Raw genomic sequence first — 18497 nt, 5'->3', positions numbered from 1 at the left:
TAAAACAACATGAAATAAGTCAGTGTTAATTGAAACTTTATAACAGTGACTAAATTAAAACAAATGTTGAAACAAAATTAAAAGTGCCCATAATTTCATCTTAATACAATATTCACTTTTGTGCCTATTACTTACATGCACAAATGATTTATAGTTGTTTACCAGGTTCAGCTTTCTCTATCTTCACTATAGAACAAAGCAAAACCAACCCCAAAGCTACAAGGAATCACAGGTGTTGAAGAGCTCCCCTAAAGAATTAGCAATTCCAGACATTCTGGAGTCTCCCTCAGATGCCATCCTCCCTCGGATGCATTGAAGTCTCCCTCGGATGCCAAAAATCCTTGGGGATTTTTGTTCCTGAGGCAGTTTTCTACACTGGTTATGAATTTGGGCTTTACCTTCAAATTCTATCTCTGTTGCTTACTGGTTGTTGGCTGGCTCGGAAAGCCACCTCCCACCTCTTGCTCATCTGTAGAATGGGGACCTTGACAGAACCTACCTCATGGGGTTAAAATGGAACAACTTAGGAGCCTCCCTGGTGGTGCAAGAGTTAAAGTCTCAGGGCTATCAAGCAATCAACAGCCACTGCCACATGAGTTCAATCCCCAGCCAGGGAGCTAACCCACAAGGCACAACAGACCTCTGCTGTCTTCTGGCTGCTCCCCTCAGCAGTGTATTTCAGTAGATCCACCTGTTCTGCTCCTGTTCCCCACCCTGTCTCTGGTGAATCCTCTCACCCCCCGCACTTCTGGCCTACACCCCAGTTCTTGTATGGATAAATAAATAAATAAATCCTACAAAAAAAAAAAAAAAAAAAAGGCAGACTTAGCAACCTGAGTCCAGAGGGGCTCAACAATTGTTTGCTGAGGGGTAAAATAAAGTGCTTTTGAAATTCTGGGAACTCATTCTCCTGAGAGGAGCCAGCTGTGGCACATTCAGTTTTCTTTACCTGGTAATTGTGTCAGTACAATGGGGGGATAGAAGACCTAACCGATTTGAACAACCAACGAAGTCAGGGTTAGAATTTCCCACGAATCTGTGATAACGTGCTTCCCAGCATTCCCTGTTCACATTTTTCCTGTGGACGATAGAAATGATTTAAAACTAGCTGGGCTTCTTGTGTTTCAGCCACGCAAGGGAATTTGGCAGTTGAATCTTAGATATAACACCAAAAAATACACCCAGCAAAAGAAAAAAAATAGTTAATGGTACTTCATTAAACTTAAAAACTTTTATGTTTCAAAAGTTGCCATCAAGAAAGTGAAAAGACAACACACAGGATAAGAGAAAATATTGACTAATTATGGATCTGATAGGTACTTATATCTAGAATATGAAGAACTCTTACAATTCAACGAAAAAGGCAAATAGCTGAATTTTAAAAATGAACCAGGGATCATATACTTGCAAATAATGGGGTGTTCATTATTTTTTATGTGTATATATGACTTATCTTCCTCTGTTGGAGGAGAAGTAACTTGAAGGCAAGGGCAATTTAACATGCTTCTCGGCCCCCAACCCCCAATGATTTCTGTACAGCATAGAAGTTATGCAAAAGGCCAATAAGCACATGAAAAGGTGCTCATTGCTGTTAGTCAACTTCAGGTAAAAATGATGGATGATAACAATTATAGAGGACATTAAAAAATAGGAGCCCTCATAGATTACTGGTGGGAATGTAAAATGGTGTAGCTGCTTTGGAAAATTGACTGTTCCTCAAAAAATTAAACATGGGTCACTGTTCGGTATAGCATATTATATTATAAATGGAAGGGAGATAGAAACACATGTCCACGCAAAGCTTTGTGCACAAATCTTCATTGCAGCATCATAAACATGCCTATGAAGTTGTCTGTTTTAGATTTCATGCAATATTTGTCTTTTTGCATCTTGCCTATTTCACTTTGCCCATTTCATAAAATCTTTGAAGTTTGTTCTTGTTGTAGCACGTGTCTGCATTTCCCTCCTTTTTAAGGCTGACATTCCATTGCACATGTATATCGCGTGTAACACTACGTGTCAGGCCACTTTACTCTTTTTTAAAAAAGATTTATTTATGTATACATATAAGAGCCGTGGTGTAGACCAGAGGTTGGGGAGGGTGAGAGGATTCACCAGAAACAGAGTGGGGAGCAGAACAGGCAGATCCACTAAAATACACTGCTGAGGGGAGCAGCAGGCGAGACAGGAGAGGTCTGCTGTGCCATGTGGGTAGCACCCTGGCCCTAGCTGCAGATAGCTTCATAGTGCTGAGATTTAACCCCTTGCACCACCAGGGAGGCCCAGGACTATTTACTCTTATGGCCAGGAGAAACTTTCCCTGGGTAGAACTTTCCCTGGGTGGAAACAACACCAGACCAGTGTCCATTAGTAGACATGAATGTTTAATAAAATGTGGTACCAACAGTTACATGAAATTCAGAACAAGCAAATTCATAGGGACAGAAAGAATAGTGGCTCCCAGGGACCGGGGGAGGGGAAAAAGGGAGTTATTGCTTAATGGTTGTATATATATATTTATTTTATTTTATTTTATTTTTATTTTTATTTTTTTTATAGAGGCATGTTTTATTTCTTTCTTTATTTTATTTGTTTGTGTTTGTTTATACATGCACTGGGTACAGTCAGAAGCGCGGGAGGGTGAGAGAATTCACCAGAGCCAGAGCAGGGAGCAGAGCAGGCAGAAGGACCCAAGTACACTGCTGAGGGGAGCAGCGGGCGGCAGGAGAGGTCTGCGCGCCATGTGGGACCCTCCTCCGGTGGCCGGGGAGCAGCCAGCCAGGGAACAGCCGGGGATCGAACCGGCGCTGCAGAGGCAGCGGGCAGCTTCGCAACCCAGCGTTCAACCGCTGCGCCACCGGGGAGGCCCTACTTGCACTATATTCTATGTGTATTTAATGCCCCTAAATTGTACACTTAAAAATGTTCACAGCAGCACATTTTATGTTATGTGCATTTTATCACAATTTAAAAAAGAACCTGGAAATTAAGTGGAGCTCTGGCCTAGCTGTAACTGGTATCTGAAACTGGCATAGGATGAACCCAAGGTATGGGATCACCTCAGAGGTACAGTTTTCTCTGACTTGAAATGCTATTTTTATTGGTTAATTTTTATTTTATGACTAACAGTGCTATTTTTGAATCAGGGCAAGGATTTGGAGAAAGATGGGTTGGGCTTTGTATCTGAGCCCGCACTGCATTCCCCTGTGGTTGGGACTGCGCTAAGGACTGCCTGAAGCTGTCTGCCTGCAGGCTCCAAGGTGGGAGAGGGTGGCCCTTACCTTCTCCTCAGGGCAGTGGCCAGCGGAAGTTCCATGGCTCCTGCTTTCCTGTGAACATGAAAGTGCCACGCAGCTGGGGTCAGAGGCAGGACCCTGCGGAGAAGCAGGCAAGGCAGGGGCCTCCTCATAACACTTAAGTCTGATGTGTTACCTGTTGTTTCCCCTGACAGAAAAGGGAGATTTCATCGCCCTGGACCTTGGTGGGTCTTTCTTTCGAATTCTGCGAGTGCAAGTGAATCATGAGCAAAGCCAGAATGTTTTTATGGAGTCTGAGATTTATCCCACGCCGGAGAGCATCGTGCATGGCAGTGGAAGCCAGGTGGGTCCTCTCTCCCTTCCAAGCTGCCCCAGTGCGCCTGGCCTCAGGCTTACTGGTGTCCTGGCCCCTTGAGAAAGGTTACTGGAAAAGTCTGTCGTGGATATGTGTGGGGAGGGACTCCTGGGCAGAAGGTTGTGTGACAGCTGGAAGAGACCCCACCATCTGGGTGATGTGGTGGCTAGGAGTGGACTGCTTGGATTCTCACAGAGTGAAGGGTGTGAGAAGGAGGCCAAGCAGCCCTGTTAGGTAAGTGCATTCATTCCATGTTGGTTCCTCAGCACAGGCTTCGCAGAGCTGGTGGGTGAAAACATCCTTCTTCCAAGTCATTAGCCTCCTGGCGGGGTGTGGCCATGACCTTGTCAGGCAGCAGGAATTTGAGTTTACAGAGCTAACCAGGGGCTCCCTGCTACCTGACTTAATAGCCTTTTATGAGTCCTTGGCACAGAAAGCAGAGGGCAGAGCCTTGCTTGGGAAATCACCATCACTTCCATTCACACTCTGTACCTGAGGCCAACCCTGTCTCCCTCACCCCACCCCCAAGGACTGCCGTCCTGTGATGGCCGAGGGGCCTTGGGTGTGCTCAAAAGGGCTGGCTGCCTCTCGCCTGCCTGTCTGGTTGCAGTGAGTGGCCCCCTAGTTCACTGAAGACCCTGTGATAAGGGCTTAGACCCCACCCTGTGAGGTTTTCAGTCATTTCTGGCCCTGTAAGCCCATCATCTATGGAGTATCTCTGCACCTCTCCCATGTTCTGGCTTCCCGAGTCTGTAGCTGGTTACTCTCTAGCAGATGTATTCAAGCTCATATTCAGACCTCGCCAAGTGTTTGCTTTAGGGAGGGTGTGTTCACAGCAAGGTTCATGACTAAGTTCTCCTGAAAACCCATTTGTTCTGGGCTGGACTTTGAGAAGTAGGAGCCTTCTCTTGACTCCACTTATTCCTAAATTAACATGGGTGGGACCTGGAACAAAGCCTTTTCTTTGTCTGAGGGAAAGAGCTAATTCTGACTTTTAACTGGCTACCAGCGCTCAGAGCTTTTCAGACCTTGTCACAGTGAGCTTCAAAGGTGACACTCATTAGCACAGTTGGCCACTTTTTAGTCATTACCGAAATGGGTACATCACTTATTAAATGGCTCTGCCTGGAGGTTCCCTTGTTTACTTCTCCATTACTGGGCTACAGAAACTGGCCTGTTCATCTACTGTGCATGAAGGGTGCCAGCTGATAGGTCCCCTAATCCTGCCCTGTGGGCTACCGTGTTGCTCTTTTTTGCAGGGTGGTCAGGGGTTGGTATCCTGCTCTACCCATTTGGCAACTCTCCTGTTACACCCTGTTCCTTTGGTCCTGGGGTTGAGCCATTTCTGCCTGCTGTCTTCACTGTCAGGGCTGTCCCTCTGCACTGTGGACAGCCCCATGTGTTTTGGCTTGGCTTTTTAGGAACAGGACATGTAAATTAAGGGGTGTACCCCAACACGAAGGGGCATGTTCCCTATGTTTGTTTCCATGGAGACTTCCCTCTGACTGCTGCCCTCAGTATCTCCTCTCTCCCAGATTCTGTCCCATCTTCTCAGCTCCAGATTCACCTCACATTAAACCTCTGGAGGAGAGGTTCCCATTCACCCCTTTTTTTCAATTGCCAAGCTTTTGCCAACCAATTTGTTTCCTGCTGTTTCTCTCTCTGCCCCCTGCAAAGAAATGATGATGATAACGTATGTAGATAATATACATACTTATATAGCACTTGTTATATACAAGTCACTGATCTAAGTATTTTATGTAGATTAATTCATTTAAATCATCACAAGAACCCTTTTGGGTAGGTATTATTATTCCCATTTTACAGATGAGAATATTGAGGCTCAGATATCAAGTAACCAGTCCCGTGGGTCACACAGTTCGTAAGTGATAGCACTGGGATTTGAACCCAGGCAGCCCGGCTCCAGATGCTACAGCTTCAGCAACATGGAACACTCTTAGGCCAGGTTTTATCTTTATTCATTTTATTTATTTCAGCTTTTTTGATGAGGAAATGTGAGGGTTGTGGGCAAAGAGGAAGAACCAGGGGATGAGGAGAGGGTTGGCAATTGAAAAATAGGGCTGAAATGGAAACCTCTCCTCCAGAAGTTTGATGTGAGGTTAGAAATAAGTATCTGATGATCCATTTTTCTGATATAGTCATCAATCTATAGAATATTCTGGTAAGCCAAGGTATCCATTTTATCCATGAAGTAATTCAGACTCAAGAATTATGAACAGTGCTGAATTCTTGGGGTTGTATGAGCTCTTCTTCTGAAACCCATGGGCTTTCTTAATAGATTTTGAAACATTTTCTTTGAAATAGTATTAAACTTACAGAAAAGTTTTAAGATAAACACAAAGAGCTCTTTGATATACCCTTCATCTGGATTCCCCAGTTGTTAACTCTGTTTAGCTTTATCTCATTCCCCCCCCCCACACACACACACGCACGCACACCCGCGTGCGCATGTGCATGTGCACATATACACACATACACACACAGTATCCCAAAACAGTCAGTGCAATTTTGAGCCTTTTTTTTTTTTAAGATTTATTTATTTATTTACACAAGCACTGGGTATAGTCAGAAGCGCGGGAGGGTGAGAGAATTCACCAGAGCCAGAGTGGGGAGCAGAACAGGCAGACCAATGAGGTACACTGCTGAGGGGAGCAGTGGGAGCAGCAGGAGAGGTCTGCGCGCCATGTGGGACCCTTCCTGGCGGCCGGGGATCGAACTGGCGCTGCAGAGGTTGCGGGCAGCTTCGCAGTCCAGCGCTCATCCACTGTGCCACCGGGGAGGCCCTCAATTTTAAGCTTTAATAATTTTGGAGGCATAAGTATAGCATTCTTAAAACATCCTTTTTTAGTTTGGAAAATTTTGAGTAATAAATGTTTAGGTCTTCATTTTAGACTTTGCTACCTTTAGTCAAGAGGGACCAAAACTGTGTGTGTGTGTGCATGTGTGCACGTGTATGTGTGTGTGTGTGTGTTTAAAATAATGAGCATGTTGTCAGGAAAGAAACTATTTTAATGTTTTTCAGACAGTAATATTTTGAGTCCAGAGAGACTGGGTAACTTCCCTCTCTGGTTGGTCATAGAGACGGGTTATTCTGGGGGGGTAGCTTCCTGTCTCCTTGTGCAGGCTTGTAGCCCCTGGATTGTGGGCATTCCATAAAAACTGCATTTCCTTCTTAAGAAAGTACTTTGGGATGATTGTGTTGGGCTTGGATCCAGGAGCTGGTTACAACATTGCCTCCATAGGAAGCCACTTTTGTAGTCACAGATCTCCTTGCCACTTCTTGTTGACTGTGCCTTCCACCCAGGCCTTCTCTCTGAGGGCTGCAGGGCAACGAGGAACCTCTCAGCACAGGTGACGTAGGATGTGCTGATGGACTTAGTAATGTGTTTATATCACTAGGAATTACAGGTCGCAGGCAGCCTACCTTAGCTTCTCCTGGGCACGTGATGATGTATCTTTGGCTGTAGCTGTCGTCTGAGTAATCATAACTCAGGAACAAAGTCTCCTAAAGAAAGTTGGCCAAACAGGCATATGAAAAAATGTTCAACATCACTTGCCATCAGGGAAATGCAAATCAAAACTACCATGAGATACCATCTTCCACCAGTGAGAATGGCACATATTAAAAAAACTAGCAACAACAAATGCTGGCGAGGGTGTGGAGAAAAAGGAACTCTTCTGCACTGTTGGTGGGAGTGCAAACTGGTCCAACCACTGTGGAGAGCTGTGTGGAGATTTCTGGACCTACTAAACATAGAGCTTCCATATGATCCAGCAATTCCACTCCTAGGTATTTACCCAAAGGACACAGAAACATCAATTCCAAAGAACACCTGCACCCCTATGTTTATAGCAGCACTGTTTACAATAGCTAAGCTTTGGAAACAACCCAAATGCCCAAAAATAGATGACTGGATCAAGAAGATGTGGTCCATATATACCATGGAATATTACTCAGCATTCAAAAAAGATAAACACATGCAATTTGCAGCAACATGGATGGCGCTGGAAGGGATCATGCTCAGCGAAATAAGCCAAAAAGAAAAAGAAAAATACCGGATGGTCTCACTCATAGCAGGAATCTAGAAAACTTAAATAAGGGACCAGGAAAATGAATAACTATAAGAAAGTGAAAATCAAAATCAACAAAAAACTATGAACCAGAGACACTTTTAGGGGGGCGGGGGCGGGAGGGGAGGGATTGGGGTCAGAATGGGGGGGCTGCAATTGTATGGGGAATATAACAATAAAATTTATTATTAAAAAAAAAAAAAAAGAAAAAAGAAAGTTGGCCAGTTTTTCCTTTACCCTGGCAGCAAAGTCAGACTTGAGAGCTGGACCAGATACATCTGGGGAATGACGGAGATGGAAATAATGGCTTTTGAACCCCCTCTCCAGGTTGTCCTGCATGGGAAGCCTCAGGAGGATGGCCTTGTTTGGGAGCACAGGCCAGGGCTGCAGTGACTATGTACTTTGGCCTTATAACACTGACTTCTTCTGAGCCCTAGAAGATCAATTGCTTTGTCAGTGTGTCAATAAGGGAGGTCTAGTGTTATAATTTCCATGTGAAAAATATAAGGGGATGTGATAGAATGTGGTCAGGTTGCTAAGAGAGCATTTATGTCTTGGTTGTATTAATAGAGGTATAAAGCTAAGGAAAAGAGAGGTTCTTAGATCAACTGAGTCTGCCTCTGGTAGGAACACGTATGAAACATTGTATTCGGCTGGATGCGTATTAGAGATCAGTGTTCTGGGTTGTTTCAAGTGGGTCCTGAGATGTGTGTGCACGTCCTAGGCAGTGTCGTGTGGAGCAGGAAAGCTTCAGATGCAATCCCCTAAATAAATTGTGGGGTATTCACAACATAGCAAACTATGCAGCAGTGAGAATGAACAGTCTACAAAGACACAACAGCGTGTTGGCGTTCATACACACAACAGAAAGAAGGTGCTGGAGAGAGCATACTGTCATTCATTGGGCTGACAGTAGACAGACAGGCCAAACTGGTTGAGAGTGTTGGAAGTGAGGGTGGCTGATGACTGCCCTTATGGGGTCAGGTGGCAGCAGTAGTGACCGCAGGGGGTACGACGGGGTATTAGGTGCTGCTAATGTTGTGTTTGTTGACCTAATAACACGGGAGCAGCTTGTCAGAATCCAGTGAACAGTTGCAGTAACTAAGGAAAGCAGGGATCCGATGCTTCCAAAATACAAAAATAATGTAAGCCAATGTTACATAATCATCAATTAAAAAAAAAGAGTGGGACCTCCTTGGTGGCACAGGGATTAAAGTCTCAGCGCTATCACGCTATCACCAGCCACTGCAGCATGAGTTTGATCTCCGGCTGGCCAGGGAGCTGACCTACATGGCGCAGCAGACCTCTCCTGTCTCTCCCGCTGCTCCCCTCAGCAGTGTGTTTCAGTACATCTGCCCATTCTGCTCCCCACTCTATCTCTGGTGAATCCTCTTACTGCCCTCACCTCTGGCCTGCACCCCAGTTCTTGTATGCATAAATAGTTAAATGAAAATAAATCTTTAAAAAAATAATAGAGAGAGAATCCAGTGAATCTACACTTAGGATGTGTGCACTTTTTATTTTTGGTATGCATGTTATGCATCAGTAAAAAGTAAAAAAAAAATGATAGTCTGAAGAGTATTAAAACACTGAAGCGGGCCCAAGGCTACAGAGTTGCCCATGGAGCTTCTGGAATTTAGAGAGATACAGGAAGATAGAAACAGAGAAGGGGTCAATGAGCCAACTACTCCGCCAGGGTGGCTGATGGGGGACCACAGTCTATGTGTTATGGAGGGAGGCACTGACTTTCTATTATTTTGTACATGATAAAAATATGCTGGTGACCACTGAGAGACCAGTTCTGTTTGGAGGTTTTGGAATGCCTTTGCTGACTAGTCACACATGCTGTGATTTTGCTGTGATTTTGTGTGTGTGGAGGCTCCACTCAGGAATTATTTGCATTTTCCCCTGAAATGCTAATCCCCTTCCTCGGCCTGACCCCCTCCTGTGCTCCTCCAGCTTTTTGATCATGTTGCTGAGTGCCTGGGAGACTTCATGGAGAAGAAGAGGATCAAGGACAAGAACTTACCTGTGGGATTCACATTCTCTTTCCCTTGTCGGCAGTCCAAAATAGACGAGGTAAGGACCTTCTGAGATCACTGGGTTCCGCTGAAACCTCAGAGTGGAAAAGCTAATGAGCTCTTGCTCCTCCACTTTTCCCTTTTGCTTATAGGCAGGCCTGTGTGTCTTGTATTATTTTTAGAAGCATTTGTAGAAACTAATGGGAGGTCATGATTTTTTCAGTTACTTGAGGTATTTTGGTATTTTTGTAGACAAATTGTGGTGCTGTTGGCCATCAGGTAGAGAGATCCATTTATGAAACTCACGCAAGTGAAGGGAAACAGTAAGGAGACCATTGTCAGAGTGCACGGTGTGGCTTTATCCGGGAGCCCTCCTGGCTATGGGGAGTCTCGTGAGAATGCTGCCCTTCAGGGGCCGGGCCCGCCCCTCCAGAGCATCTCCCATGACTGGCTCCAGCCCCAGAGAGGCCCTAGTTTCCCTTTTTGATCTCCAGGTGATTCCTTGTACCCAACTTGCTTGTCATTTGCTCATTCATTCATCTCTTCAGCAAGAATGAATTCAGCTGTACCATGTGACGGCATCATACCTCACAGCGCTGTAGGATGACAAAATAAGTAGCTTGACCTTGCCGCTTTTCTGCATGGAGAGAGAAGCCCCCGCAACCTACATATAAACTCCTCATAATAGGGACGCCAATTGTTGCTATTATTGAGGATCCATCCGGTGCCCAGCTCTGTTCTAATGTGTTCTTACTTCACAGTTAACACACATGGTCTTGGAACACCCCTTTCAGTGATGTGCGTCACAGATGAGGAAATTGTAAAGCTGCTGGAGGGGTTAAGAACCTGTCCAAGGCCACCTAGCTAGGAAGCAGCAGAGCCTGGGTTTGCCTGGGTTTCTGCATGATAGCAACATTTGGGCACACACACACAGAGCATCTCCACACTTCTGGGCAGCATCCCTGTACCCCTTTATTGGTAGGGTAGGCACCTTTTCCTGGGTACCACCTCATGCTGCTGTATCTGTATAATTTGTGTGGTCAGTCAGGAAAGGGTTTTGAGAGCTCAGGCAGCCACCCCCCTCACTTCACAGATGGGAAATAAGGTTATCCAGGGTTAGGTGCCTTATTAATATGAGGCCCAGGACCAGAACCCAAGGTTTCACGCCCCCCCACCCCCAAACACATGCACACACACATCTGAAGGCCTCTGAGATGTTGCCATCTCAACTTTTCTCCATGCAGGCCTGATGTGGCCAGTTCAGACTATCTCCCCGCTCTCTGGCATTGTTGCACCTCAGGTTATAAAGATCACTTTGACCTCTAGGATGTCTTCCCAAAACCTCAGATTATAAAGATCACTTTGACCTCTAGGATGTCTTCCCAAACCTTTTGCAACACCTGTTGTTGGTGCTCAGTTTCCCTTGACTTTTGAGAACAGACTTGCAGTCACAGCCCCTAGGCGGGCAGTCTGGGATGCTCCCCTTCCCGCTGTGAGAGGTGGGAGATGGCCTGGGACTGAAACGACTGTGCTCAGTAGCCACGAACTATTTCAGCATTCTGATTCTTCTCCCGGCTTGGCTCCGGCTTTCTTCCCTGGGGGCTGTGGAGGTGGAGGTGTGGTTTAAAAACAGGCAAGTGTGATCAGGTAACAACAAGATTTCTTGGTTCTCTTTTTAAATGGGGTCTGGCTGTGCAGTTGCCTTCAGAGAGCTTTGCGTGTGCTAGCGCTACCACTGACAGGGACATGCTGCGTTTTGGGTGATCTACAGGTTTGCCCGCATGGCACTTCTCAGGGAAATCCGTTCTGTGGATGGATGGCCAGGGGACAGGGTCTGACTCTGCTGCCCAGTGTGATCTGGAGAAAGGCATTGTCCTTGTCCTCGCTGGGCCTCTGCTCTGTCACTCTCCTTGAGCAGCTTCCTCAGGGAACTGGGGACCCTGGAGCCCCCCATACTTTGTCCAACCCCATCTATTCTTCTTTGAAGGCCATCCTGATCACCTGGACAAAGAGATTTAAAGCAAGTGGAGTGGAAGGAGCAGATGTGGTGAAGCTGCTTAACAAAGCCATCAAGAAGCGAGGGGTAATTTTTCTCTGGGCCACCTGCCTTGGCCTCGTGGAGGTGGGGGAGGTGGGGAGCGGCCTGTGTTCTAAGGACTCTGCAAGGGAACGTGGGGACAGTGAGGCATCACATGGGAGGCCCTAGAGCCCTAGGCAGGTGAGAGGTGAGGGTCAAGTCCGGAAGGTCGCTGGGAGTGGTGCTTTGAAGCAGAGCCCTCGAAGTGCTGCCCGAAGAGCCAGGCTCCTGACCACGGAGGCCTGGGCTATGCAGGAGCCACAGGTGGGATGTAGCCTCCTGTGGTTACAGTAAGGGCAGTCAGCACTTGGGTGTTATGGGGCGATTTGTAGGGGATGGTGGCTCCACAAGTTAAATCCACTTGAACTGAATCTCAAGCCAGATAGGTAAGGGCGTGGTGTGGTTTCTATCATTTAATCACCGTGCTCTAACCTAGTTAAGTTGAATGAAAGCCACACCCTCTCAGGAGCAGCAGTGGTTATGAAGATAGGTGCTCACCAGTAGGGCTGGGGATCTCTGCTTCCACATGTCAGTGACACCCCGTTATCTCTGCCCAGGACTATGATGCCAACATTGTGGCCGTGGTGAATGACACCGTGGGGACCATGATGACCTGTGGCTATGATGACCATCAGTGTGAAGTTGGACTCATCATTGGTAATGTCCACCCCTCTCTGCACCCCTTTCTTTGGCCAGTGTTCCCAGAAGTTGGTGCCTCCTCTCTCCTGACTTGTGTGTTTACACCTTTGATCCCATCTCTCCCAGGCACTGGCACCAACGCCTGTTACATGGAGGAGCTGAGGCACATCGACCTGGTGGAAGGTGACGAGGGGAGGATGTGCATCAACACAGAGTGGGGGGCCTTTGGGGACGATGGGGCCCTGGAAGACATCCGCACTGAGTTTGACCGGGAGATTGACCGCGGGTCCCTCAACCCCGGGAAACAGCTGTGAGTCAAGCCTTTTCTTGCCACTCGTATATATGACTTAGGGGACACCTAATAACAGATGGGCATGGGAGGTAGAGGGGGCAGGGAGTCAGGAGATAACAAAGGAAAAAACCCATCATTTTTCACTCCTTGTCTCTCTTTGAATAGATGCACAACTATGGGATCTGCAATTTTAAAAGCGTGTTTTAGATGGTTTTCATTGTTTAATTATGCTGTGCTTGTGTCCCTGCAAAACATTTTGAAAACTGAAAGCCCAGAAATGTTAGTGTAAAGCTAAGGATGGGAAACATTTCTGTACTCTGTGGTCACTAACGTCACTGTCCTGGGTGAAAGGCTGCAGCTTTGGGGTGTCTGCTGAGCGACAGGGAGAGAGGGTCTGTCCATTCAACACCTGTCTCCGGAGCATTGAATGAGCTCCATGCCAGACTCCAAGGATAAAAGCAGCACCTGCCCGCTGGGACTGGGGGAGGTCAGTCACACACACAGACATCTGTCCTGCACCTCTCACTTGGGGGTGAGAGCCACATGAGTCCTGCTGACCTTAGGGAGGTGGGAGAATGGAGAGACTTCTTCTGTTTTAAGAATAGGCAGATGCGGGCCTCCCCGGTGGCGCAGCGGTTGAGCGCTGGGTTGCGAAACTGCGCACGGCCTCTGCGGCGCCGGTTCGATCCCCGGCTGCTCCCCGGCCACCGGAGGAGGGTCCCACATGGGGCGCGGACCTCTCCTGCTGCCCGCTGCTCCCCTCAGCAGTGTACTTCGGTCCTTCTGCCTGCTCTGCTCCCCGCTCTGGCTCTGGTGAATTCTCTCACCCTCCCGCGCTTCTGACTGTACCCAGTGCATGTATAAACAAAACAAACAAACCAGCAAACAAATAAATAAAGCATGCCTCTATTAAAAAAAAAAAATAATAAAGTTTAAAAAAAAAATAAGAATAGGCAGATGGGTCAGACTTACACAGAACACCGGACTTAGGGCCCAAGTTCTTTTTGGTCTTGGAGAGCTCCCTGCTGCAGTCCTATGAATGACATTATTCAGGTTAGCACGGCCTTTGCTTCATTCCAGCTACTTATTTCCTCAAGTGTATGCTCAAGTGCATGCTCCTGTTTCTCTGCACTCTAGCCTGCCGTTAGCTGTCTGTGACCCACACAGGCTCTCAGCAGTGGGATCCTGGACTTGGATGTTGCTGTCTGCCTGCTGAGAGATGTTCACTGAGCTTGTTGGCTTAACAGCCCATGTCTTTTTTTTTTTTTAATTTATTTATTTAATTTATTTATTTACAAGAACTGGATTATAGGCCAGAGATGTGTGTGGGGGCAGGGGGAGGGGAGGATTCACCAGAGACAGAGTGGGGAGCAGAACAGGCAGATTGATAGAAATACACTGCTGAGGGGAGCAGTGGGCGAGTCAGGAGAGGCCTGCTGTACCATGTGGGTTGCTCCCTGGCCAGGGATCGAACTCATGTTGCAGTGGCTGCAGATAGCTTCATAGATTGTGTCTCAACCCCTTACACCACCAGGGAGGCCCAACAGCCTGTGTCTTTATACCAGCAAGAAGTTGGAGTTTAGTCATTTTAAAACTTGTCACCCAAAAGAATCACAGTATCCCAGGGTGGATGATTGGGCTCTCCACCTGATTTACTGGATCACAGGAAAGGCCAGCCTCCTGCTCTGGAAGTGGTGGTGGTGAATAAATGAGGTTTCTCAGTGAAAGATTCCAAGTTCTTAGACTCAGTGCTGAACATGGACTCTGCATCCTGAGACTGAGGCAGTGGCTTGCTGACAAAGGGACCCAATTTCCAAGTTAGGACAGCCAAAAAAAGTTTTTTGTCTTTTTTTTTACCTTTACCCATTAACTTAACCCGTAATGCTAAAACCTGCTGTGGAGCTGTTTGCTGTGCCTACTTATACGTTTCACTTTAGATCTATAGATGTGCTCATCAGTGCTGCCTCGAGTACCCCTGGGTGTTCTGTAACATCTGGCATGTGCACCAAATTGGATCTCTAGATGCACCACATTCCCAAACACATGTGGCCCCAGGGATCTCATCTAAAAGATTATGTACCTGTAGTTTCTATCAATCACTTAATCAGAAGTCACTCTTCTCAGCAGAGCAGATGGGAGTTACCTATAGTAACTGAGCAGATATAGCTCAGCCCCTTGTCAGTATTCTTAGCCCCAGTGTGGGGACGCTGGCTTGAGTAGAAGAATGGATTTCTCTGCCATCCATTTGATATATTTCTGGATTTCTCTAAAGGACTGAACTGTACGTCCCTGGCTACACTGTGAACTGGACTCATAGCTGGCTTGCAATAAATATTTTTGGAGTGGGGATGGATGGATGTTTGGATGCTGTGGGTGGGAAGTTAGGAGGTGACTGGGTGGCTGGGAGTTGGGGTGAATCTGTCTTTTCCAGTGTGTGTCTCTGCTTCCTGGTCACCACACACCATCTCGTCTTAAGAACAATTCCAAAGAGATGACAAAATCTTGAGTTGTATCACATTTTCCTGGAAATAGGCTATTGTCAGAAAGGTCTTTTCCAAAGCAAATTTTTGCCACTCTCTCAGACTCCTATCTGAATTTTGGGGCCCTTCCTAATGCCTCCTTCTGTGGACTGCTAACTTCTTCATAGCCATTTTATTCTCCTTGTGCCAGGGAAAGATAGATGTTTGCTTCACTTGACCGATGGGGAAATTAAGGCCCTGGCATAGGATAAAAGTGACCCCAGATACTCTGTTGAGGTTTGATCTCGTTTAGGTTTGGGGTTTTCTACCCTGCTTGAAAGTTTGGGTTTTTCTTAGTGAGCTTCCACAATCTCTTCTCTCAATGCATGAAAACCAAGGATGGTATCAAGCAGTGATTTTTTTTATCCCTGACTGCACATTAGAATTACATGGAGGTGTTTTATTTTTAATTTAGTTTAATTTTTTAAAAAGATTTATTTATTTATGCATAAAAAAACTGGGGTACAGGCCAGAGATGCAGGGGGTGAGAGAATTCACTAGAGACAGTGGGGAGCAGAACAGGCAGATCGACTGAAATGCACTGCTGAGTGGAGCAGCGTGCGAGGCAGGAGAGGTCTGCTGCACCATGTGTGTTTCTCTCTGGCTGGGAATTAAACTCGTGCTGCAGAGGCTGTGGACAGCTTCATAGTGCTGTGTTTAACCCCTTGTGCCAGCAGGGAGGTCCTACATAAAAGTTTTTTAAACAATTCTGTTCCTCAGTCATTCTTACCTTCTACTCACTTCCCTGCCCAGTTCATCTGTCCTGGGCTGGGGCCTTGCTCAGAAGCCTAAAAGCTGCCTGGGTGATGGTGCGTTAGAGGGTGCAAAGGCTCTCTGTGCCCAGGTGGGCTCTATGCCTTTACACACCCACTAGTTATTCTGACTGAACTTTGTGTTTACTGAGTGCCCATTGCAGATGGTTGACAGGAAGGGTGTTGTCACAGTAGCTCAGTGGCTCCTGACCTCACTGGTGACTGCTGCTTTCTGAATGTGGATTGGGAGACTGCATTGAATGTTTGGGACGCCAGCTTTGCTCCAGAGTTCCAAGGGCTCTCAGACCATCTCTGTCTAAAAGGGAGAACATCATTTTGAGTGTCTCTAAAGGCAGAGTGAGAAGCATGGGTGGAGGATGCCAGGCAGCTAATTTTAAGATTCTTTTTTTTTTTCCAGCATAATATATTATTTATTTATTTTAACATTTATCTTTTTTTTTTTTTACATTTTTTTAGACAATATTTGCTTCTCCCCACCCTCTCAGATTGAGTCCCCATAGAATTTCCTTCCCCAAGGCACCTGTGCACCATCACCTCAGTCCCCTGTGCTCCTCCCTCCCTCTCACCCCTCTCCCTCCTCCTCCCCTGCAGGATGTCTCTGGTTTATAATTGTCTGTTTTTGCTTTGTTGTGGTTTGTACTGTTATTATATTTTTTACACTGATGTCTTATTTGGTTCCCCTATATTTCTGTTCTAAGTGAAACCGTTCGATTTTTATTTTTTTTTAAGATTTATTTATTTATTTATACATGCACTGGGTACAGTCAGAAGTGCGGGGAGGGTAAGAGAATTCACCAGAGCCAGAGAGGGGAGCAGAGCAGGCAGAAGGACCAAAGTACACTGCTGAGGGGAGCAGTGGGCGGCAGGAGAGGTCTGCGCGCCATGTAGGACCCTGGCTTGGTGGCCGGGGATCAAACCAGCGCTGCAGAGGCTGCGGGCAGCTTCGCAGCCCAGCACTCAACTGTTGCGCCACCAGGGAGGCCCCCATTCGATTTTTTTAAAAATAAATTTTATTTTTATATTCCCCATACAATTGCAACCCCCTTATTTTGACCCCAATCCCTTCCCTCCCGCCCACCCCCCATAGAGTGTCTCTGGTTCATAGTTTTTTGTTGATTTTGATTTTCACTTTTTCTTTTTTTTTTTTAATAGAGGCATGTTTTATTTATTTATTTATTTGTTTGTTTTGTTTTTGTTTATACATGCACTGGGTATAGTCAGAAGTGTGGGAGGGTGAGAGAATTCACCAGAGCCAGAGCAGGGAGCAGAGCAGGCAGAGGAACCGAAGTACACTGCTGAGGGGAGCAGCAAGTGGCAGGAGTGGTCTGCGCGCCATGTGGGAACCTTTTTCCGGTGGCCAGGGAGCAGCCGGGGATCGAACCGCGCCGCAGAGGCCGCGGGCAGCTTCGCAACCCAGCGCTCAACCGCTGCGCCACCAGGGAGGCCCGATTTTCACTTTCTTATAGTTATTCATTTTCCTCGTCCCTTAGTTAAGTTTTCTAGATTCCTGCTATGAGTGAGACCATCCGGTATTTTTCTTTCTCTTTCTGGCTTATTTCGCTGAGCATGATCCCTTCCAGCGCCATCCATGTTGCTGCAAATTGTATGTGTTTATCTTTTTTGAAGGCTGAGTAATATTTCGTGGTGTATATGTACCACATCTTCTTGATCCAGTCATCTATTTTTGGGCATTTGGGTTGTCTCCAAAGCTTAGCTATTGTAAATAGTGCTGCTATAAACATAGGGGTGCAGGTGCTCTTTGGAATTGATGTTTCTGTGTCCTTTGGGTAAATCCCTAGGAGTGGAATTGCTGGATCATATGGAAGCTCTATGTTTAGTAGGTCCAGAAATCTCCACACAGCTCTCCATAGTGGTTGGACCAGTTTGCACTCCCACCAACAGTGCAGAAGAGTTCCTTTTTCTCCACATCCTCGCCAACATTTGTTGTTGCTAGTTTTTTTAATATGTGCCATTCTCACTGGTGTAAGATGGTATCTCATGGTAGTTTTGATTTGCATTTCCCTGATTACAAGTGATGTTGAACATTTTTTCATATGCCTGTTGGCCATTTGCATTTCCTCTTCAGAAAAGTTTCTTTTTAGCTCTTACGGCATAGGGGTTAGTCTCAGCGCTACCACCATTCGATATTTTTAAGGAAGACTCTTCCCGGCTGTCACACCTGCCCAAAAGGGTGCAGGCTGCCTCAGAGGAAGTGAGCTGGAGGTAGAAAAGCAGAGGTTGGGTCAGGGATGGTCTAGGTGGTTGCTAGCTCAGCAGTAATAGTGAACATTTATCAACACTATTCATGAGAGAGGTGGGACAGCACAGTGGTTAGAGCCTCTGGTATGGAATTTAACTAGGTTCAAAACTTGGACTTATCTCTGGAGAGCTCTGTGATCACAGACAAGTTATGTAACCTTTCTATGTGTCAGTTTCCTCATCTGTGAAGTCAAGATAATGATGCTATCTACC

The 18497-nt window shown here is 46.4% G+C and overlaps 1 protein-coding gene across 4 annotated transcripts in view; it reads left to right on the top strand.

The window, feature by feature from the left end:
* Positions 1-18497, top strand: part of HK1 (hexokinase 1) — a gene marked incomplete at both ends in the record, with an annotated part of 75069 nt that overhangs the window by 28482 nt on the left and 28090 nt on the right. For 3 of the 4 annotated variants that reach the window (XM_084246193.1, XM_084246192.1, XM_084246195.1), the window contains 5 exons: positions 3452-3600; positions 9664-9783; positions 11713-11808; positions 12360-12459; positions 12568-12751. In XM_084246193.1, coding sequence (XP_084102319.1) covers positions 3452-3600; positions 9664-9783; positions 11713-11808; positions 12360-12459; positions 12568-12751 — 649 coding nt within the window. The remainder of the gene's footprint in view (positions 1-3451; positions 3601-9663; positions 9784-11712; positions 11809-12359; positions 12460-12567; positions 12752-18497) is intronic. The other variant, XM_084246194.1, reaches the window with a different exon arrangement.

The sequence above is a fragment of the Talpa europaea genome (genome assembly GCF_964194135.1).
Source record: "Talpa europaea genome assembly, chromosome: 10".
In the NCBI taxonomy this organism is placed as follows: domain Eukaryota; kingdom Metazoa; phylum Chordata; class Mammalia; order Eulipotyphla; family Talpidae; genus Talpa; species Talpa europaea.
The sequence above is the reverse complement of the archived record's forward strand: the minus strand, read 5'-3'. Positions and strand labels throughout refer to the sequence as shown.